The sequence below is a fragment of the Heliangelus exortis genome, chromosome 2 (genome assembly GCF_036169615.1).
Source record: "Heliangelus exortis chromosome 2, bHelExo1.hap1, whole genome shotgun sequence".
Taxonomy (NCBI): domain Eukaryota; kingdom Metazoa; phylum Chordata; class Aves; order Apodiformes; family Trochilidae; genus Heliangelus; species Heliangelus exortis.
Window position 1 is genome coordinate 143,243,755 of NC_092423.1, and position 23,877 is coordinate 143,267,631.

At 43.8% G+C, this 23,877-nt stretch overlaps 1 protein-coding gene across 3 annotated transcripts in view; it reads right to left on the minus strand.

Annotated features, from left to right (window-relative positions):
* ST3GAL1 (ST3 beta-galactoside alpha-2,3-sialyltransferase 1) overlaps window positions 1–23,877 on the minus strand; it is a 76,664-nt gene that overhangs the window by 7,179 nt on the left and 45,608 nt on the right. For 2 of the 3 annotated variants that reach the window (XM_071738431.1, XM_071738432.1), the window contains exons 2-4: window positions 15,946–16,776; window positions 6,991–7,187; window positions 3,853–4,032 (exon numbers count right to left, since the gene is read on the minus strand). In XM_071738431.1, the coding sequence (XP_071594532.1) occupies window positions 3,853–4,032; window positions 6,991–7,187; window positions 15,946–16,257 (689 nt within the window). In that variant the 5' untranslated portion in view covers window positions 16,258–16,776. Of the gene's footprint in view, window positions 1–3,852; window positions 4,033–6,990; window positions 7,188–15,945; window positions 16,777–16,875; window positions 16,967–23,877 lie in introns of those variants that run through there. The other variant, XM_071738433.1, reaches the window with a different exon arrangement.

Genomic DNA, 23,877 nt, shown 5'->3' on the forward strand with positions numbered 1-23,877 from the left:
ATGTGCAGCTTTGCTATTCTCAGTAGGCAGCCCCTCACCAGCAAGCTATTCCCCTCCTCCTCAAGGGGCTGCTGAAGGCTTCCTGCAGTTCCCAGCATAAAACTTCCAAGTCATATCTTATGACTGGGTTGAAATCACAAGTTCTGTCTTAAAACAAAATAAATCCTCTTTTTCCCCATACCTCCTGCACAGTGTAAGCTGGCACTGTACAGCTCATCATGAGTGCTGTAAAAAAAATTCTCCCTGAGTTTGTTTCAAGCAAGAAAATTCAGAACTGGCCTTGTAACTCAACTGTATCCCAAAATATACTCTGCATACTTCTTAGATGAATTGTGATAAATCACCCAAACCTTCCATTAGTGTAGTACAAATGTTACTGCTTGATTTTTGGTAACAACAAGATTACTGTGATCATATTTAATTTCTCTTTGAACTATATTTCATCAGCACTCTGAAACATTAGCTTAAGTCTTCCCAAACCATTGGTGACCTGGCAATGTCCTTGTTTCCTTAGGTACTTCTGGGCATCCCTGACCTTAGATCCCTGCCCCAGACTGGGTGCAGTTGAAGATGTGACAGATGGGTTCCAGATTCCCTGAGATGTGACATGAGATGCTAATGGGGAAAGGGACACCCATGCAGAGTACTTCATCAATTCCCAGCAAATCTGCTCTTGCATCTGCTTCCCAAATGTGACTTAGGTTAGCAAAGTCAGTAAAACCAGTCTTGGTGATCCTGTGTCCTTTTTGTAGTTATGAGGACACAAAGGGCTTCTTTACCGGCAAAATCTCCTCTTTTTTTTTTTAAATACAAATAAACAGCCAGGCTTTTCTGAAAAGGTGATGTGAAGAGAACAGGAAGGTCATATTACATGGACATCTAGCCAGGTACACTAGAGGCCAAAGGGAACAGCATGAAGTTTTCAAGACAGGAGTTGCAGAAACCTCTAATGCAACCAGGACACTGCTGTGGCTCCTGTCAGATGACATCAGTCATTTTAATAATTTTCTTTTCTTGAGAAACAATACCCAAGTCCTGCTGTCGCTTGGCTGCAGAATTTCTTACAACCACATGGAAAGTATTGGCAGACTGATGAAGACCAGATGGAGACCTACACTGCTACAATCATGTAAAACCTTGGCTGCACAGAGCCAGGGAGTTTGTGACTCCATAAATACCACGCAGGAGTAGGACAAAGAGTGAAGCCTGGGGTGAAGGGGGAATTCATATTATCTGGAACACAGCTTGTATGAGCCACTTGGCAGGGCTCTCATGAAGTCTGACATCACTGGCTACCTTGTACAAGACATTTACTGTACTGTTGACCACGTGGAATGTGTGGAACAGTTTAAGGAATACAAAGATAGCTCTTTATTAGACCAAGAGGAGACATATGGAACTTTTTTTCACAATGGAGATTTCTAGAGGACTTGCAGAAGGCAAGTTAAGGCAACTAGTCTGAATATGACTGATGAGGGCCTGAAGGTTTTCTGCCCTGGAGGCCTTTTCTTCGTTTTTCTGTGACAATGCTGAGTCTTACAGAGCTGTTTTGAAATGGGACATCAGTCAGAGGGGACATGTCCGAGACAATCATTCAGCTACCAGTTGAATCTCATATTAAGTCCATCTGCAGTTTGGCTTTTCTTTTGAACCATAATACACACATAATCCTTTTTAACTGTAAGTGCACTAAGTATAAGAGTATTTCTTCTCTTCTAAAACAAAAAATTTTAGATGGGCTTTATTTTTATTAGATGCCTTCTCCTCTTTACAAATGTATACTCAGCAATTTCCTCATACTCTGTATCTGATTGTGTGTTTAATGCATGCTCATAGGTTTATTCTGCTAGCCTAAAATTATGTTAAAGGAATTTTTATAATTTTTTGCTTATGGTTTTCTGGTTTTATTGATCCAGTTTATTAATTATGCAATTTTTCTGCTTCAAGTATGGCAAAAATCTTAAAATACTGGTATTTCTTCTGTGGGGTTAAATACTCACACCATAATTTATACCAGCCGCTTATCAAACTCATGGATATAATCTAATTACAGATATATAATATATCTTGTAATTTATTAAGCAAATGTGTTTTTCCTTTCATGTGCTGTGACTGCCTTGTAGTTATAGCTTCCTAACAGGCTTTACTGCTGCAACCCATTTGTTGCCACTTCTGAGGGTAAATAACTTGACAAAAAATAGTAAACAGCTCTGGGCACAGAGAAGTGACAGTGATGGAATCACAGATGGGTGATGATGGCAGAAACTGGTCCTCTGTGTGCTCCTCTTCCTAGTGCAGGCATGGATTTGAAAAGCTGCAGCTAGGAGCTACATGCAAAGGGCAGTGAAGGAAGCTGGGAACTTTCTGATAGGATTTGGATTCAGGTTTAAGGGCTGAGGTTCTCAACTTTTTTTATCAATATTGTGTTTGAAAAAAACCCAAAACACCTCTAAGCCTTTCATGAAGTGTCATTGATTTTTTAAGCTTATTTTCTAAGTGGGATGATTTTTCTGAGTTAAGAGTGTGTCCTGAAGATGGGACTTTTCAAGACAACTTATGATTGTCTATACTAAGTGCTGGTAGACAAAAAAAAGGTAAAGAGAGACTAAACCACGTTTGTTACAAGTCAAGAGAATCTTAATCTGAAGCGAAAATAACCTAAAGCACAAAACAAAAATTTTCTTTAAAAATGAGATGTGGTTCTTATCCCCAGTCAGCAGGACCTACTTTCCCAACCTTTTAATCTCCGAGACTCTGAAACTGGGAAAAAAATGTTGAAATGTTGTGAAGTACTTCTCTCTGGAATAAAGTAATCTGATTTGCAGTTGCTGCCTATGTGCCCACTGAGCAATCCCACCATGCTGTGGCTTTACAGCCAGCAGATAACCTCATACACACTACAGATGCCACGTATTTCATTCTCTGGATTAGGAAAAGACATCTTAAAGGAAGGGAGAGAATTCATCAGCAGGCATCCAGAGGAAACATGCATTTTGATCACATTTCTAATTCTAGTTCTACCACAAATGTACTATTCAGGACAACATTTACTTCTGAAAGCACTCATAGAGAAGAAACAAAGAATAGGTACCAGCATAGTACTTTATTCCCAGGCAGAAGACATGAATTTAAGGCTAAGGCACACAGGTGACACTAAACAATGGTGTCTCCTCTGCACAGGTCTCAGTCATGTTCCACCAGGAAAGATGGACTGAGCTCCTAACCCACCTGTCCAGTGTAAGATGCTGCAGATGGGGGACTGATTGTCATGGTCTTCTGCTCTCACTGCCTCATGTGAGCAGCCTGCATGTCCCTCTCTGCCTCCCTGTCCCCTTCTGCAAGTGGGATAATATATGTGGGAGGACCACTGGCCACCCAAGTGTCTCAGGTGAGATAATCCAGGTGTTTAGGACCACTGCTGAATGTAAAAGCTTCCCAACATCTGATTCTGCAGGTGGCTTTATGGGTACATCTGTGTATGGGCATGCTGTCTTTACCTGCTATACTCCCAATGGACAGGAGAGGATGAAGGATAAGCAGAAGTCCAGAATGAGACATTGAACCCCAAAGCCCAAGAAGCCCCTGCTCAAACTGATCACCTCCAGCAGCAAAAACTCCTCCTTTCATTTCTCTGACACCATGGTGTTGGGAAGAGCTGGACCTGGATCTTCATGCCAAACACTGCACCAGAACACTAAGGTTTTCCTAGAAAGCAAGTGGTCAGGACTGAACCTTGACCTGAGAGGGTCTTTAAAGCTTCCCTAAGCCTTATCAGAATCAAGGATTTGCCCAGCATGGGCTTGTCTGTCTTACAGCAACATCTGAGAACTCCTACAGCCTGCCCGTACTCACAAGTTGATGGTGCCCGTGGTGAGAGCAGTGACGACCCAGCGCAGGTCCAGGGTTTTGAAGGGGATCAGGATCATGCTCACATTTTCTGCCAGCTCTTTGTAACTCTCAGGGTAAACAAACTGGTGAGTGGTCTTGCTCCCAACATCTGATTCGTAGCCAGTGGTAGGGGCACGGTTCATTCTGCAGCCCAAAAGTAAGAAGCGAGAGGGTGAAAAAGTGGAAGAGGAATTAGGTGGGTACAGACATGTTATTTCCCAAATAATTTTCTTGAGGTAGCAAGAAAATGCTCCATGACTAAGGAGACTTCTGTATGCAGGCTCTTTAGACAGCCTTGACAGGGTGCAGTGGTCCTAAAATGGGACAAAATGACCATCACCCACAGCAGATAAACTGAAAGAATGAAAATTCAGCTTTTGTGTGGGATTCCTTGTACTGAATGGGAGTTTCTACCAAACAAGTGTATCCCTGAGCACATCCTTACAGTCATCAGAGAGCTAGTCAAAAAAGCCATGAGCCCCATGAGGATACACCTTTCATCTTAAAGCTGAAACCTCCAGTAGGTAAGAAAACTATTGCCTTGAAGTCCATCAGTTGGACTTCTGGAAGTTTCATCCCCCCCATCCATTCATGCATTTTGGGTGTCTAGGATCAAGTTAATAATTGTGTGATAAGTTGCAGTAAATATTACTTATGGTCCTACCATGAAAAGTCACCAAAGCAACTGTGACAAATCCAGGACCTACTGCTGACACTTTATTTATTCAAACCTTACTTTGTAGCATGTCTCCAACTTTGACACCCCTACTGAGGGCCATTCCACCCACACATGGTGTGGTTTCAGTAACCCAGAGGTCAGTGCATGGACATATGACCAGGTCCCACCTGGCCTCACTCAAAATCTGTGGGCCAAACAGGGCTACCTTATTTTAGTTGCATCAGGGAAATGAACAGGAGTTTCTGAACTCAGGACTGAAGAAATGCTTCTATATTTGTATTCACTTCTGAAAGCAAATTTGGGGACACAGCAGCAATTCCTTCTCTCACTGCTGGTAGAAATTTGTGTGTTTGTGTGTTTCTGTGGTGTAGAGTGATGGGCCTAAGAGATCCCCAGACTGGTCCTGACTCACCTTGCATGAATCCATGGTGCTTTGCAACACCATGGAGAAACCCCCAAGAAGGCTCTGAGCAGAAGGGGCTTTCTCTGCAGCCCAGTGGAGTCTTCTGCTAAGACAGTAACTCAGTTCCTGGCACACGTGCAGGGAGAACAAGGAAGGATGTAGCTGATGAGATGATGAGGACTGTACACTGCCAGACAAAATGCTGCTCTGGTCACTGATGATGGGAGAGGTAAAATCTGTTTATCAAGTCCGTGCCAGGCTGTGCTACTGCAGGATGCCAGCCTGTAGGGATTTGTTACTGAGTTGGCCTCTTCCCTGCCAATGACCCACATCATACTGTGTAGAAACACTCAGCAAAGCATGAGACTTACCCTGCTTTGTTTTGAGATATGTCAGTCAAAGATATAAAATGGAGGGTTTTTTACACAAGGGCAAAGGCTATTGTGGCACCTTAGTTGTCTCATTCACACTCTGCCCTCGGGTCTATGTATCTTTCCCACCTCCCTGCTGGGACTGGCAGCACAGCGTGGCAGATGGCAGCATGCATACCCAACCTGAGCAGGATAAACTGAGGAGAAATTTCCTTCTGTCACAGAAGTAGATAGTTAAACAAATAAAAGTGGGCTGGAATGTGTTATCTGAAAGGAAAGGTGTCCCCTCAGACTCTGTGGCTCCTCCCCCTGCTTGGCTGTATGGTCAGAGCATGTGGAAGTGAATATTGGTTCACCAGAGATTTTGTTTGTTGGATTAACACATAGAGAGGTCACCTTTGCTACACAAAGTTCCATGGTGAATCTTAAAACCTTATCCTATCCCTTCCAATCTATCTTGAGATTGCTAAAATTTAAATCCAAGACTGTAAGATTAAATTCTCAGTCACAGAGTGTTTCTCCTTAGCCTGGGACATATGGCAAGGGCAAGGCTTAGGAGCAGGAATATTCGTCTGAGTGCATTACTCTTTATTTACTACTCCAAAAAATAGCTTTTGAGTGCAGCAAAGCCTTTTCTGAATGAATATGGAAATGCAGGCCAGGCAAGATAAGAAATTCCACATAGGAATGAGGCTGTCTCCATAACAAGGGACATGGAGTGAAGAATAAAAACACCTCGGCTGCCACAAATTTGCAACTTGCAGGATTATTGAAATCACAGAAATCACAGAGTGTTAGGGTTTGGAAGGGACCTCGAGAGATCATTGAGTCCAACCCCCCTGCCAGAGCAGGACCAGCTAAGTGCAGGTCACACAGGAACATGTCCTGATGGGTTTTGAATGTCTCCAGAGAAGAAGACTCCCCAGCCTCCCTGGTCAGCCTGTTCCAGTGTTTTGTTACCCTCACTGTGAAAAAGCTTTTCCTCATGTCTACATGGAACCTCCTATGCTCTATCTTGCGTCTATTACCCCTTACCCTATCACTGGTCATCACTGAGAAGAGCCTGGCCCCATCTTCCTGACACTCACTCTTTACATATTTGTAAAAATGAATGAGGTCACCCCGCAGTCTCCTCCAAGCTGAAGAGCCCCAGCTCCCTCAGCCTTTCCACACAGGGAGATGTTTCACTCCCTTCATCATCTTGGTCTCTCTGTGCTGGACTCTCTTAAGCAGTTCCTGGGCCTTCTTGAACAGAGGGGCCCAGAACTGGACACAATATTCCAGGTGTGGCCTCACCAGGGCAGAGGAGAGGGGGAGGAGAACCTCTCTTGACCTACTAACCATCCCCCTTCTAATGCACCCCAGGATTCCATTGGTCTTCTTGGCCACAAGGGCACATTGCTGGCTCATGGTCACCCTTCTGTCCACTAGGACTCCCAGGTCCCTTTCCTCTGTGATGCTTTATAAGAGGTCAGTCCCCAGCCTATACTGGTTCTTGGGGTTGTTCTTTCTTTAATGTCAAGGGCTCATCACTTCCCCTCACAGAAGTACCAGATTTCATTAGACAGTCTCTAAAATCTTATTTGCTCACTTCCACAAGTGAATCTTGAACAACTGAAACATCTGGAGCTCAGACGGTACCTACTCACCTGAGCACAAAGTCATGGGAGTCAATATCTTGGCCATACTGAGACTGCAGAAGGTTCCCAGAGTTACCCACGACAGCACATCTTCTGCATGTGTAAGTGCCTCGTTCCTGCAGTGGATCCCCATCCCCAGGAATGATCTCAAACAATTCCTTGAGAGTAGTATTAATATTCTTCGGAGCTTTCTCTCTTTGCAGTTTCTGTTAGGGAGAAAAATCACTCCAAGTTACCAACATAGCTTTCCTGTGAGCAAGATGTAGCTTGAAATGTTTTCTCAAAGACCATTCTTGCATCTCTCTGCAGACACTGCCTCCTGCACTATCCATTACAAGGCTTCAAGTAGAAAGGTGAAAAAGAAAACCTGGGAAATCCCTTCCCATTAACTTTTTTTCACTTGGTTCACCTTTTCTCTTCATCTCCCTTGGATTCCCTCACCTCCTTGGTCTATCCAGCCATGGTGGAAATGATCAGATGTTCTCCCCAAGGCCCCTAGCAGAATAAATGTTTCCCTATTGCCTATAAACCTAACCCCACCCTGAGCCAGATATATTCTGTCAGGAAACAGTAAGTAAAACCTCCTAGGAAGGACAGAACCTGATGAAGCACAGATGTGGCTGACATCCCTTCTACAATTTTTGGCAAGTGGAAGTGGCAGAGCTCATTGCTGCTTTTCTGGACTGTGGAGGGACCAGCTACTACTGGAAAGGACAATACAGTAGTTAGCCCTGAGGGCTGGAGGTGTAAATCCATCAAAAAAAAATTTTCCAGGATGAAGAAAATCACCCGGACATTGGTCATTGTGTCTGTTGCCATGGAGGGAAACTTTTGTAGCAGCTCTGTGATGTATGGTGAAAACAATGGCTGGATTGGGAAGGTATAGGCAAGTTATAGGGCAGGCAATGGGCAGGCACTCCCTCTCTGGGATTTTTCTCTCTGAGGGCTACCAAAGAAGTCAGGAGTGTTGGCAGGCTCACAAGAAGCACTGCCCATCCTTGTGGTGCTGCTTGCCTGCAAGTTCACAAAGGGAGTAGGGCACCTAGCACAAAATCTGCCAAAAATCCCTGCCCTTTGCTCTTCCAGCCCAAGGCAAGGAGACACACAGAGAGAGAGAGAGAGGGAGAGGGAGAGGGAGAGGGAGAGGGAGGGAGGGAGGGAGGGAGGGAGGGAGGGAGGGAGGGAGGGAGGGAGGGAGGGAGGGAGGGAGGGAGGGAGGGAGGGAGGGAGAGAAAACACCTTTTCCCACGACTCTCAGCAGTGCCCTAAGGTCATTTGGCTTAAGTTTCCTATGCTTTGGTTTCCCCCAACTTCACCTGGAACTATTAATTTGTCCTGCTCACTCTCTCTCTCTCCCATGGAAGCACAGACAGATGTATCACTGTAATTTCTGTTTAAATTTCATGCTATTTGCAGTCTTTGGCAGGTGAAACAACCTTACTTGAGCTGGATTGAACCACACATCTGTAGTGACAAGACTGGGGCCAAGGATTTGAAACAGAGGACAAAGAGATGTTGCATAAAAAGATTTAATCTTCCTGCTAATCCTTGCCAGGCTGTATACTCATATATGGCCTGCAGGAGGTGATTAGGATGCCCTAGCAAGCACTGACATTATTACCAGGTATGACACTATTCAGTGGATGGCTCCAAGTGCAAAAATTTATATTCTTCTAAATTCATGTGATGCTACAAACACATGTTCACATATCTGAACTCTTGTGTATTCTTTATGAATCCAATCTACACTGCTTTTAAAAGAATGTATGAAAAACATTTAATGTTAGAAAGCCTTCAAAAGAAAGGGAGACTTTTCATAGATATCACGAAGTGTGTAATGCAGAAAAATACAGCTTGTTTTTTAAAAAAAACTTAATTTGAGTTATTTGAACACTTTTGTGAGTACACTCATGTACACCCTCTCTGTTATAGGTGAACTGACTTTAAATTATCTTTAAGAAATAAAAGGGAAAAACACCAAACATGCACCAAAACGGTTTTAAGAACATGGTTATTCTGGGAACAAAACCACAAACAAAAAAAGCCAACAACAAAATCAACAACAACAAAAAAAACCCCAACACAACAAACAAATAAACAAACAAAAAACCCCAAAACACAAAAACCTAATCTTGAACTAGTTTAGCCTGAGAAAATTCAGATGAAGAAGGTAATTTTCAGAATATCCTAAGCACCTGAGCCTTCTTTTTAAGTTAAAATAGACATAATTATAGCATACTTAAAGGAATGGAACTGGAGTATTTCCTTCTGCTTGGTGCATTAAAATGATAAGAAATGTTATCACCTCCATTTACACAGAGCAGGGATCTGTCTTTTCTCTCTGGTACGTTGCTGTCAGTCTAGAGAAACTCAGTTGCAATCAAGTCAAAACATGGGCACCAGCACCAGTGGGAAAGCACCATTGTCCTGAAATCACTCAGTTGCACATAATTTCCACAGCAGAGATTATTACTTCTGTTTGTGATTCCCTGAAAAGACCTTAAATAGGATGATGGCCTTATTACACTGTGTGCTGAGCATCTCTGCAATGGGGTACCCATCCTTAACCCATGAAAAGTGCTCTGCTTTAATTTCCTCAGTCAGATTATCCGATTGTACTTTTCAGGCCTAATCTCCAATCAGCACTTCTTGGTCTTTATTATTCCAGCAAAACAGAGCAGAGGAGGCAATGAAGCTGCTTGGTCAACTCCAAGGAATATACAGCTTTCGAAAGTCCAGACTTAATCTCCAGCCAGTTCCTTAGTTCCTTATTGCTCAATGTTTACTTAACTTCTTAAAAAGATCATTTTCTTAGGATTACAATTACAAGCCCATTATAGTTCTTTTTCCTACACCAAATACTTGTCCTTTTTTTATTTTATTGTTTTATTGAGTAATGTTGGGGTTTTATTATTTTTTTAATACGTTCCCACCAATCTGACCTTTCCCATAAACCAACAAAAGCACTGGGTAAAAGTCTGTCCATGCTGTGCCAGGCAGAGCCAGCTCAGTGCCACGTGGCTCTGCTGGGACAGCATCCTCCCACCAGGTGCTGTAGATGTGTGCCAGGGATATGTGTATGGATACAGCTGCTAGAAGTGGGCTTAGATACACCTGACCTCTGTGTCCTGAGTGAAGTGGCTGCTTTTCTTATGAGTCTATGCAAGCAACAGCCATTTCTTGCTAATGATACAACTTAACCTCCTGCTCAAGCATCTTAATACACCTTGTGTCCACATATAAAATACCACTAAAACACTTAAAACTCCAGCTGCCCTCCGTAAAATATTTGTATGGCACTTGAGAGTCAACACTTCTATAGCTGTTGTAAACTATAATTGGGAGTCCAGAGAGGGAAGTTTCCTAATCATCTTCCCAGAGAAGACAAACTAACCTGTCCTCCCAGCCTTAGAAACTTCCCACTTCACATACAGAAGTTTTCTAGCTGGTTTTGCATCTTCTTATTTTAAAAAAGTAAGGGAAAAAAATAGCACAAAAATAAAAATGCAAGAACATAAAATCCTTGAGCTAATTGATTGTCTTTACCCTTAAGTAGTGAGCCTGTTGTTCCTTGTCTCATGACTGTGTGCACATTTCCATCAAGGATTACAAGGAACTTCGCTGTTTTTATAAACCTCTGGAATGCCTTCCTGGGCTCTCCAGTACCAGAGCATCACCAGTGGTCACCAAGAAACAATATGCACAACTCAGCTAAGGGCATGCAAGGGGAGGATATGAGTTCAGTTAAGGATGCTCAGAGCTAATATCATGGAGCAGCAAGGACATAGGTACAGTCAGGAGAGCCTCAAAAGAAAGCTCTCCTGTGCCTCTGCATCCCTCATCCATGGACACGTTGGACAGCAGGACCTGAGAGGGGCCTACAGGAAAGCTGGAGAGGGAGTTTCTACAGAGCATGTAGCAACAGGATGAAGAACAATTTCAGACTGAAAGATGGTGGCTTTAGATTAGATATTAGGAAGAAATTCTTTACTGTGAGGGTGATGTGACACTGGCACAGGTTGTCCACGGAAGCTGTGAGTGCCCCCTCCCTGGAAGTGTTCAGGGCCAGGTTGGATGGGTTTGAGTTCAGTGGGAGGTGTCCCTGTCCATGCAGGAGGGTTGGAACTGGGTGATCTTTAAGGTCCCTTCCAACCCAAACCATGCTGTAATTCTGTTGTACTATGATTAAATATACCTTCAAAATCCCAACTTATCAGCTGGCAGAAAATCTGCTTGGCCTGTAATCACTGGTGTGATGTGGATGCAACCAGAACTTGCATCAAGACATAACCCCTGGGATGGACAGGCAGGTATAGGTGTAGGTCTGGCAGATGCTGGTGTTGCAATACAGTTCTTCATGGATTTTCTAATTTTTTAACTGCTTTAAAAAACAGAGAGGGAGTAAAGTCCCATGAGAATCTCTTTTCCACAGCTACTCACTGCCTCGCTGGAGCAGTTTGGAGGCATTAATACTCATGCAATGCTTCCAAGCTATAAGACATAAAGATTAATCCTAGCAACAGCCTGGTGGGGCAAACCTAGGTAATCTCCATTTTGCAGACTCAAAGACAGGTTAAAAGGAAATCAACAATTAAGAACATGTCTCTTTGGTCTGGAAAACTTAGCATTATTATCGTTATATTGAATGTTCTGCAATTACTATGCATCCAAGTGATTAAGGGGAATAATATAGGGGCTTTCACAAGTTTAGCCTTTGCTTAGTGATTTGTGTCTATCAAAAAGTATGCAACCCCAAGTATGAAAGTAATGTGCATATGTTATGTATTTAACACAGAATAATATGTGAATGCCAGATTCCATGATTTCAGACTTCCACGGCTGGTACAGGTCACCTCCCCACTACTCTAAGGACCAAAGACCCTGCTGTGTGCTCTGGGTTTTGGCTGCAGGATTCTTGCAGCTCCTTAGAGAGCACTGTAGTACTTAGAGGGACCCATGAGCTTGGAGAACCTTCTGATCCATCTGTCCTTGCTGTAGGCAAGTCCAGCCCAGATAGACTTATGTAGGGGTTGCCAGCAGGGATAAGAGGTAGCCCAGGGTCAGGTTCTCTCTTCTAGTAAGTCCAAGGTTGGTCTTAATGTAATGATTGCACCCAAGCAGTACACAATTGGGTGGGACTGGGCATGTGGCAGGCACTGGGACTAAAGCCTGGGACCTGAACTGGATTTGGTACCACCTTCTGCTGCTAATACTCTACCTTCAGAGCACTTCAGAGCACTGAGCTCTTTGTATTGCTTTAGAAGTGTCACAGGCAGTGTCCCAGATTTAAAGAAGGCTTCTGGTGATCAAAGTAGTTGTGCAAATTTTCTCCAAAGATCACTCCAAATGCAGGGCTCAGGTGCCAAGTAGCTCTGCTGACCTGAAAAAACAAGCCAAGCTTCCCCAGCTCATGTGTTGGGGATGCTCTTTTGTTCACCATCAGGTCAGCAAATCTTTGAACCACATATTGCATTTTCTTCTACAAATCACATGGCCCCAAAAGTTGAGCTTTTTTCCACCCATCAAAAAAGAAAGCAAAACCCACAAGTATCATAAGACTCCAGATAAAAATTGTTGTAATGTAGTAGTTTATGAAAAATGTGCTACAGATATGAGTGCCAGTGAACTCTGAGTCTGATTTTACTTATCATGGCTTTAATCCATCAACCTCAATGAGGTTATTTTGGATTTAGAACAGCAAGTTCTGATCTTTATTGATACTTTCTGACCACCAAAAAATAGTGCTAAAACCCCTGAAAATAAACCAAGAAAACTATAAATAAATGCCATGACATGTTACAGCATATAATACTTGCCCTGTTTCCTTACATACAGGTCACTTAATTTATTGGAAATGTCCACAGCATTTGTGTCATGGAACATCAATCCAAAACTTGCAGGTGAACCAGCTCAGGGAAGTGGAAAAGAAAATATAAACAGAAAGAAATGCATCAAGTAACATAAAGTGCCAAATCCCTGAGTGTAAAATGAGGGAAAGCAGAGGGGTGGACAGAGGGACACACAGGGAGAGAAGGAGGGAAGGAATCCAGTTCAACTGTAAGTCACAAAAAGCACAGAGTAGTCACAGGAGGAGAGAATTTGTGCCATCATTTGTTACCCAACTAAATTAACCATGGGTGAGTTTATCAGCTGCGTAGATTTTGCAAATGAAAAGCAAGTATCAGCTCAGACAACAGCCCTGACAACAGCCCTCTTGTTTCTGTGAACACAAAAACTCACAGTTTCACCTTCTGGTGCCTCCAGGCTTGCCCCATGCAGCAGGATGAGCTGTCCCTGTATGATGGGCACTGCCTTTCTCTTCTCTGCTCCTCTCCATCCTCATAGGAGGCACCACTAATTCCAGTATGGACAATGCAATTCCATTTACAGCAGCCAGACATATTTACTTCAAAAAGGCCACATCCTAAGGTGGAAAAGTTGAACCCATATGCTCCCAATGAACCATAAAGGAGCCTGGCAGCTATGTGAAGAACTGCAGCAAGTGAAACCACCTCTTCCTTTGCACCAAATGTCACTTCACCTCAAAAACTGGTTGTTAGGCTCTGAAATCAGTCCTTGCTTCCCTAGAAGTGAAGGGATACTAATGCCATGGAACTATTTGGATGAATAATCCTTATTCATGTCTACAGCCACAGGGGTAATGGGAAGGGAGGGCTGATGGAGCTTGGTAGACAAACAATTCTCCAGCAAGGGCTCTGTCTGTGTTGAGTACAAGAATATATCACATGGGTCCCCCCGTGACAGGAAGGGCCCAGAGCAGTCATGGTCATCTCAGTTACAGGATGGGGAAACCCCCACACTGTGAGAAGTCACTTCTCCCCTGAAATTAAGCTTAAGCAACCTCAGGTCTCCTCACATCCCAAGTACAATAAAAAGTCACAAATTACTGAGTTGGTGAAGTAAGCGGCAGCAAAACGTGGCCATGGGCAATGTTTTCTTTAAGACTGGGAGAAACCACAGAAGTACCCAGAAGATGTGCCTAAAAATGAACAGTGAAAAGCGAGCACAGGCAGGATGCACCTGGGAATGCAGGTGTTAAAATGACACTGACTCTCTCAGAAAGGCTTAACCCAAAGCAGCACATATTTAGGAAATGGGTTGCAATGAGGGTGTGAGGTCACATTATGCCTGGGTTTGCCCAGAAGCATCTTTCAGAGGAGTCAGGGAACCTCCCCCATCTACTCCAGATTAGGGGAAGTATTATCAGTAAGCAACTGATTTCCAGTAAACAATGCATTTTTGGGGGACACCAAAAAATTTCCCACATTCTAGTTGAGGATAAGTTCTGGCCGAAAAAAATATGGTGGAAAAAGTATAGAAACCTTAGAGGATTTATTTTTACCATCTAAGAAAAAGCTGCTTTGATTTTGTGTTCTAAAGTGGTGTATTTCCTTTGAACTTGACCTGAATTCAAAAAAAGAATGAAAACACTAAAAACAGGGTTAGACAGCACTGAAATTTTGGGCTGCGAGAGAAAAAAAATAGACTTTTGGCTGTCTTGAAAAAGAAACTAGCTGAAAAAGAAACAACTGTCCCCCAAAACAACATGTTTCAGGTAAGATATATGCACTTTTTTTTTTTTTCTTCAGTTCCTCTATAAGAAGAACAAGAAACCCACTTCTGCACTGAAAATCTCAAGGTTTTTCTTCCTTTTTTTGTTTTTTTAATTCCTTTTTTTGGAGGGGTAATGAATTGAAACCTCATGAACCAGAACTGGAGGTTCCCATATTCCTTTCTTATGGCTCCAGAAAAACTCAGTGAGGAAATGTGGGCACCAGAAGGAAAAGTGGCTGGAGGCTACAGGAAAAAAATATTAGCAATGGAAAATCTGAGTCATGGCCAAGAGGCAGGTGTGAAAAGTTGCAACACCTGGAGTATGTGAGAGTCACAGCAAAAAGGAGGGGCTTGTCATAAAATTACTATTTATGCAACAGTTAAAGACATTGGAGTTCTGCAGCATCTCCTTTTCACCAGTAAATGCAACAGCCAGAGCAGTGAGAAGTAATAAATCAAATACAACTTCATTCCACAGCACTCAACACCTCCCCTGAAACCTGCATGTGCCCCCTGAAAAAGTGGTACCCACCAAGGGGCCACCCCATAGCCCAAATTCCACATGGATTCTGCACACTGCAGGACACTGAGTTACAGGCAGTTGTGTGCTCAAAGAAAGGCACAGGGAGACCTTTTTTTGAAGAGGTGGAAAGCAACTCCTAATAAAACCTGTGCTCTGGCAGTGCAGGCCATGAGCAACTCATTTAATCAATGTCTTATTTCAAAAGAACATAAAAGGGGCTTTAATAAGGAAAAAAATAAAAAGGCTATGCCTTCTTCCCTTCTGTGCTTTTCAAATGAGGCATCTGTTGGCTTTCATGACGCTTGGATCATGACTGTTGGACCATCCTGCTCAAGGACATGCAGGGGCTGCTCCTTCCCAGTGACTGTGGCCCATGTGCTTTACTGAACTGTTGGACCATCAGGCACAATAGAGACTGCTCTCATACACGTGGAATTAATAATTTTTCATTTAACCCTGCTAATTATTTACATGTTTTACAGTAGAGAGAGCCCCAGGGGAATTGCACATTTCACAACAAGCTTGCTCTGCTACTTCAGCGTACAGCAAAAGCCATTATTGAAGTGAAACAAGATGGCTTCTGAGGTCTAGTCTTTTGAAGAGAAGGGAGAAAAAGACAATATTGACATTTACAAATTCTCTGCCAGGGACTTTTCTAGGTTGCAGCAAGCAAACCTTCACTCTGAGAGCCTGCATGCTGCACAGCAGCACCACCACCTACTTTCTTCCACTTCTGCCTGCCTTAACAGCTGAGATGGTGAATGCTGTGGGCAAGAGCTATTTCTTGCTATCTGCCCAGCACCACCTAAAGCCTCAAACCACAACCATCACATGAAGGCCAGACCACATCCACACCTCCCACTTACCAGCCACCACCTGTAGCTGTCTTCTGGGATGAAGGCGTTTTGTGAGGTCAGCAAAGGTTGCATAGTGGAATTAAATCTCTGATTGAACCAGAGAGATTGGCCCAGCTCAGAAATGCAGGTGTGACAGCTGCACGGTCTGCTGGGGTGCTTGAAGAGTTTCTGGACTTGCTCAGAAACCTGCATGATGGCATGTCTCAGATCCCAGGTGGTCGTGGTCACCTGGTTTGTATAGTTCAGCAGAAACGATGTTACTGTGATGAGCAAAAAGGCGAAGGTGAACACTTTCACGTTCCTCCTCCTGACAACAATCATCTTCCCCACCTGGGTTCTGCTGTTGCTGCTGATCAAGCACAATGTGGGGTCCAAGTAAGGCGAAAAAGAAAACGGTGCTGCAGGACCCTCCCAGTTACCACTCCCTGCTCAGGCTGAACATACCGACTCCACTACCTCCATCCATAAGGGAAGAAGCTTTGTTTCCCCAAAAAGTGCTTAAAAACAGGCAAAGCTGGGTATTGTTTTTCACCTTCTCACAATGCTTCCACGTCTGTTCCACTTCTGTTAACCTTTCCCACTGAGGACTCAATGAAGACAGACCATTGCCCTTCTGTGTAACAGAAGATTTAGAGGGGAGAAATATCAGCATTAAAACTTAGGTTTTCTGTGTGGGAACAAGCCATAAATTAAAGCGAGCAGACTGCAGAAGGAAGAGGGTGTTTTGTTTTTCTTTTCCTTGGAAGTTAGTTCACGAAGGATCAGATCATCCAGGGATGTACATTCCAGCAGAGAGATGAGTTTCAGTCTCTGTTTAAGCCATGGAGAGCAGTTTGCAGCCTGGAGAGACACATACATACACACAAAGAAAAAAAAAATTATTGTCAGAAATCTTTTTAAATTCCTTGCAACCTAATTTCAATCCTTTTCTCTGCCCACCCCAAAACTTCTGATCAGTCCAGAGCCTTTGACACAGTAGCACCAGCTGCCATTTCTGCTGTGGCATTTGCACACTGAGAAGTTTCAGGGTGAAATTTCTGAAAGGGCAGAGTCATCGACCTGTGGAAGTGGAGTCCCTTTATACTGAACCAGCCCCTGCACTCCACTCTGGCCTTATTTAAATTCCGGTTTGCAGCCATTTGAATGGCAATGACTCACCTCCTTCCCTTAGGCTGACCTTGACAGCCACAAGACATGAAGCAAAGTATTCATAACTCAAAGCAGCTGAATAAAAAGCATCTGACAAAGGAGGGAGGAGCAGGACTGGGAGGAAGAGGAATCGGGTTTTTTTCTCTTCCTCCTTCCCAGCCACCTAATTTCTTAAGGATTGGGGCTGGACTCCCAATTCAGAGAAAGTCAAACAAGTACAGCTCATACATCCTGGAATAGTTGGGAGAACACAGAATATAAATGGCCTTTGTTTATTGGAAAATATAATGGATTATTGCTATTTTCCCTGCCAAGAAAGGGTAGGTGAGGGAAGCCTCTGAGCTCAGAGAGTTCCTGTAAGATCCTGAGCAAGGAAGGGAGCTGCTTTGTTGGGGGATGCAGAGGGACATGGAGCTGCCCACTATTCCCCTCCTCTCCAGATGTCCCCCTGCCTGGTAGCAGTGATTTAAATGAGTTTTTGAAATAAAAAAACCCCCATCCTTTCCTCCCACGTTGCCATTGTTTTGTGAGAATGAAGAAATGTTGTGCTTTTTAAGACTTCAGATGTTTGCAAAAAGCCCCAGAAGTGCCATTAGTTACATAATAGACAAAACAAGAAAAAAAAATTAAGAGGAGCATTTATGTCAGAATATGTGCAATTTATGAACTAGTAAAATCCCAGCAAGACAAGTCTCACTGGCTCCTGAGCTTCAGGCTTAAGGCCAGCTACCAAGGAGCAAAATTGCAATGGTTACCTGTCAAAACACCTCATTTTAAACCATTCTGAGCACAACCTTGATGCAGGATCCTCCCATTTCATCCCTGAAGGCTGAGGTGAACACAAGGGAAGTACAACTGGTGGGCACAGGGCTGGGCACAGGATCCCCAGCTTTGCCACTGGCTTTTTCTCCCGAGGATCCAGGAGGATCCACGAAGTCAAACTTCTTTTCTGAGGGGTGTGAGGTGGGGTTTTGGAGACAGACTGCTTTTTAGAGGCAGTGTGTAAATATTTACCAAGTCTGGTACAGCTAAATCCTAAAGCTGGAGCCTCAGCCTGTGGTCTTAAGCATTTGCTCTGCCTCAGATTTCCCATCTGCAGCACGGGATGGGCAGCGTGTGCCATTCAATGAGCTATTGTTTGCCAAATGCCTCGAGATTTATTTTAAGTCTCACCCCTACAAACTTATTTACAGGAGCTCAAGCGCTGACAAGTGGGTCAAGCTGGATAACAAAAGGTTTCATTAACCCCAGCTGCTTGGGCTTCCCCTCACCAGCAAATTTAACAGCTCCAGGGAACAATCCTACACTCGCCTTAACTTTTTAGAGGGAAGTTTGGGAGCTAACCAGAAATCTTCCAAGCTATTCTCCTAGGCGCAGTTTGGGAAATGCAACCCCAAAAAGCAGTAGGGATGTTGCTTTTGTGCCTTGGGGAGTCAGAAAGGGAGGTAAAAAGCATTTTTACCAAGCCCCTTGCTTGGCCCCTCCACATCAGCTACTAAGTGCCCCAACCACGTTTTATTTACTAGTCTGGATGTAGTTCCTAGTCTAAACAAATAATAATAATTTTAAAAATTACAAAAAACAAACAAAAAAAAGCAAAACCCCCAGCCTCTAAGTAACATCCCCCCCCAAACAAAAAAAAAAACAAACACCAAAAAAAACCCCCACAAAACAAAAAAAAAAACCCAGCCAAATCCCAGAAACAGATTGATTGTCCATTTATGGAGTGGATAAATCAAGAGCTGCACTGCTGGTGGGTCGAACCCCTACGGCTGTTAATGCTGGGCCAAGTCACTATTTGTAAACATGCCTCTTGCTCTTCTATTATTTTTTTTAAGTGGCAGAGGGAGAGGGATTATCCAGCCTTTCTTGGAAAAGCCTGTAAAATGGAGTATTGTTCATAAAAGAAACATTCTGGCCTCCAAAACAAACACTCTTTTCACTAGTTTTTTAAAATGTTTTTTCCTGTAACTGAGCTAAGGTTAAACTCATAGTTAGAATTTGAAAACAAAAAAATAAACCGGTGTTTATTGAGTGGAGTGCAGTGTCTCCAAACTCCTAATCATTCCATCTTTTAGACTATGTGACTGGGAGATGAGAAACCAGAAGAATTCCCAAGGCCCCTTTCCAGTGTGGAAATAAACACCGGATGCTCTATTTTAATTATCACTACTTACAGTTTCCTATGTATGCTCATGTTTCCTATGGATATTCATGGTAGAAAGAGAAAAAAAAAATATATATATAACCTGACAGACAGGCTACGGAGACTATAAACATGATTTAGGGCCTGAGAAAAAGGAAGGCTGAAATGAATGGAAAATATTTTCATCAAGTTTCCTATGACTTGGATTGGGACCATTTTTCTCCTTTTTTAAAGCTCAAGTTAGATCCAACCAAGACTGCAATGCTTTCACCTTCCCAGCAACTTGCACCACATCTCAGAGAGTCCCTGTGTTTCCCTCTGCTCACAAACATTCATAAATCTTCACAAAACTCTTTCCATAGGATTCACCAAGGTGCCAGAAAACGGGAAAGGCAGAGATGACGCTGAAGCAGCAGCTGGTATGGGAAACCACACAGGGCTGCCAACTGCAGCTGTTGGGAATGTTTTACCTCCTGATCCCATTTGTGACAGCTAATTTAAGCCATTACAAGCAAGCAGCGTGATCCCAGCTCCAGTCCTTATCAACAGACCTCAGCCTGACCTTGGCATTGGTAGAGCTGTGAACAGTATTATTGCAGCCTCAGAAAATATTTCTGGGGACTTCAGGTGTGGAGATTTACATCCCATGCCCAGCTCTCATCCCACCTATGGTCTCCTGAGAGTTAAAGGGAGCTGAAGTCCAACGTGGAGCCACGGAGCTGTGCCAAGGGGCAGCTGTCCCAGCACAACTCATGCAAGCAGCAGGTTAAGCCACCTTAAGTCATTGGGTACTTAAGGCCTTACTTGTGGTTTGGATTTCTCCTGCTACCTCCCCACCTCCTTCTTCTTCCTACACCCACCCTTGAGGCTCCTGTACACCCCGTGGTAACTTCCTAAAGCTGCCAGCACCTGGCAGCAATGCAGTGCAGGGAAAATGTGAAATCGCCTGTCCCAGGATCACAAGAAGGGAAAGATTCCTCCAAGCTTTGTCCTGAACATAGCAGTGGGTCCAGCATGATTAAATGGGCATAAAGGAGGGCAAAGCTTAATCTTTTATCTATACTTGATGTTAAAAAATATACCAGGATCAATCCATTGTGATCATTTGCCTTTATTGTTCTCCTTCTTTCAGAGAGAAGGAATAGAAAGAGCTTTTTTTTTTTTTTTTTTTTCCCCAGGGTAGATCTTTAGTGTACTGTAAGCTTACAATCTGAAAAATGTCCCCATTCCCTCGTCAATTTAGCAATTAACAGACAAGGATAAAAACACACCAGTTCAGGTAATATTTTTTGACAAATCCACCCACAAATACAACATATTCTCACTGAACTTGTTAGGTTATGTACTAAAAGCTCACTCAGAGGAAGGGACACCTTGTCCCTCTTAGTGTTGTCCCAAGACAGCCTCAGCCCAGGGCATGAAACTCACTCTGATAAGTCACCATCAGAGCACCTTTGGAATGGAGATGTGTTGCTGCCTGGAGGCATGGGACACATTATGGGGTGCAGGGGAAGAGAACTTGGGGACTGCATAAGATCTGTGCGGCTGGTCACACAAGATTAGCAGAATGCTCCATTGTTTTGTTTTGTTTTGGGGTTTTTTTGTTTTTTTTTAACAAGACGTATGTAGAAAGCAATAATGAAAAAATATTAAGAAAGAAAAATATTGAGAAAAAACCCACTGCACTTCTCATCCCCCTCGCCCAGGTAGTGAATGTTCCACTCCACTGAGGTAGAGTTTGACCTTTTTTTGATACTTTGCTAGCAAAGAAGTACTTAGTAATAGCATCACTTTGAGGAGATCTTTGTCAGCTGGCATTAGATACTGCTGGGGGTTCAGGATCCAGCTTTTTCCTTCTGGTCTGTAACTCACACTAAAACCCCAGTATGAAACACACTTCTCTGAAGTTGTAAGCATTTTCCAGACACAGTGTGTTGGGCAGGACAGCACAAAGACAACAGGGAACAGAATCCCTATCGAGAGATATTTTCAGCTTTTCATTCACTGCTTGAACAGTTCAAAGGTCCCAAAGTTCTTTCGACTCAAAGCCCACAGAGCCACCTTCACTGGCAGAAGATGGGGCAGGACAATGTGACCTGCTGCAGCTCTCTTATGGCTGATGGTGGCCATCGTACAGCCCTTCTACAACTTGCAGTATTTTGCAGCTGGAAACTATACTTCAAGGAGAGATTTGCTGCAATTTGAATTCAAGAGACTGGGCTGTGCTAGAAAGGTCTTGGTGGCAGAACTGAAAATGCCTCTTTTCAGAAGCACAGCTCAGATCCCCCCCCTGCAAAACCTCAGAAGGTGAGTTAGTTTCCCAGCTAAGCCACTGACAACTGTATTGTTATAAAGCTTCTTGGCAGCACAAACAATATGTCCTTAAGCATCTTCCTGCTGTTTTGGGACTTCCTTCCCATCCACACTCTTCATGAGCATCTGCTCACTCTTCATCCACACCGCTCCATTTGAGCAACCCTTGATCTCAAAGCCCTTGCCTGGGAGAGGATGAAAGGTTAAATCTTGCTTTACTGCACCCATGAAGGCCCAAAATAGCCTCAGGAGGATGTCATCCTGGGGTTGCAAATGCCTGTCCCTGGAAAAATACACGTGCATTGCCACTCCAGATCTGTGCTTAGGCCTGGAGAGGAACAACAGAGGGGACTGTTTCACTCCAAACCACAGGCTTGTGTGCTCTGCCCTGGCTCATCACTGGCTACCTTCCACTGCCTGGAGCTGGCTGACATTTAGAAAGAAACACTTCATTGGGCTGACACCTTGCCAGAGACCTCTGAGCATGAGGCTTTTGCTATGTGAGTCAGATTGTGCAATTCATTTCGAGAAAGCCTGGAAGCTCCATCAGAGTTAAACACAGGCCAGAAACCTGTATGTTGCTTAACTAGGTGAGACTGAGAGCAAGACATCTGCTCCAGCTCCTCCAGGACTGATCCAGATCAGCCTCACCAAACACTGAGCCTCTGCCCCAGCACAACCTTAGCTACTTCATGCTGTCTGTGGTGTGACAGGCACTGGCAGGCAAAGGTGAGCCTCATCCTTTCTAGATAACAAAAGCCACAACAGGATCCAGTTTTGGAAAAGCACCAGCTGTCACATTACTTTCCCCCTTTTCCATCCATAACTTAATTAAAATAAGACTGTTTTGTTCCTTGGAGCTAACAGGCTCTCCTGTGTGTCCACCTTTACATTCTCACAAGGATGACATAGGTCCTGCTGTCCTGTGTGGCCACAGCCACAAAAAGGCAGCCTCAAGTCTCACCATTTAATCAGAGTGAATATGATCTTTAACTCTTCTGCCCATTCCCTGACCATGCTCTGAAGCACAAATCTGTTTGCCACTGTCAAATGAGGTTGCAGCATGGAAACCAGGCAAGCCTGGTGGTATGTGGCTCTTGGATTTTGTAAAATGCTCACCCCAGGCAACTCCAACTAATCATATCAACACTGCCTAGAAAACAAAACCATTCAGGGACATTTAAGCCATGAGAAAAAGTAGCTTTAGACAGATTTGAAGGCAGCAACTCCTCCATGCTTCTTGAATTTGGAGCCAGCTATTGGGCAATGTTTCATCCATCACAGTGGATGGAAGAAAAAGTGGGGGTGGTTTATGGAGCATAACTGCATGGTACTTTAGTGGAAAAAAAAAATCATTACATACTTGTGTCTTATCAGTGAGTAGGTTTGCTGGCAGGCTTGGGCTGGCCAGATAGACAGGAGATCTCCCTGGTGCTCTAGCACAGCCTGCCCTGCCCACGTGCCTAACAGTTCTGTGCAGCCAGGGTGAGCAAACAGCATTTTATGTAAGATGTGTATAAGATTAACAGAAACTTGGGTGGGGAAGTTGCGTTCTGTTGCCTCAAAATAAATCTTTGTCTTGGCAGACTTTACCAGGCAATGTTGCTGAGCAATCTGGAAATGAAAACTCCCTTGCAATCTTGAGGAAAGGGTTGGAATCTCTGGATGAGAAAAGGTCACAATCCTGCCCGTACCCCTAGGCACAGAGAGCTGCCATCTCTGCTTCCTCCCACCAGGATGAAAAGTTTTGTCCTCCACCCCTGCAGAGGGGTTTGCAGCAGCAAAAACTTCCTCCTTCCTTGGGTACTAAGAGTTGATTGCTACAAGGGATGCTTGGTCTAGGGAAATTGCAGTGTTAATAACCAGGATTAATTACGTGCTCCTCCGTGGGCTACAGATCCTATTCATGCCTTCAGATCAAGTGAGAATTTTTGCTATAAATGGGGCTGTTAGTGCCATGAAGGATAGCTTGGCTCCAAAACTTCTACTCTCACCTCTCTTTCACCTCACTTCTACACCATGTCCATGGGATAAGTCATTTCAGGACCTGTGCATAAAGAATGGTGGATCTCCAAACACCTCCCAGTCTTGCACCTGGGTTGGGGAAACCCTTGGTATCAATACAGACAGAGGGATAAAGGGATTAAGAGCAGACCTAAGGAAATGGACTTGGGGTACTGGTGGATGAAAAGCTCAACATGAGCTGGCAATGTGCATTATTCACAGCCCAAAAGGCCACCCAGATTATGGGATACAGCAAAAGAAGTGTGGCAAGCAGATCAAGGGAGGTGGTTCTCCCCCTCTGCTCTCCTGATGCCCCACCAAGAGTACTG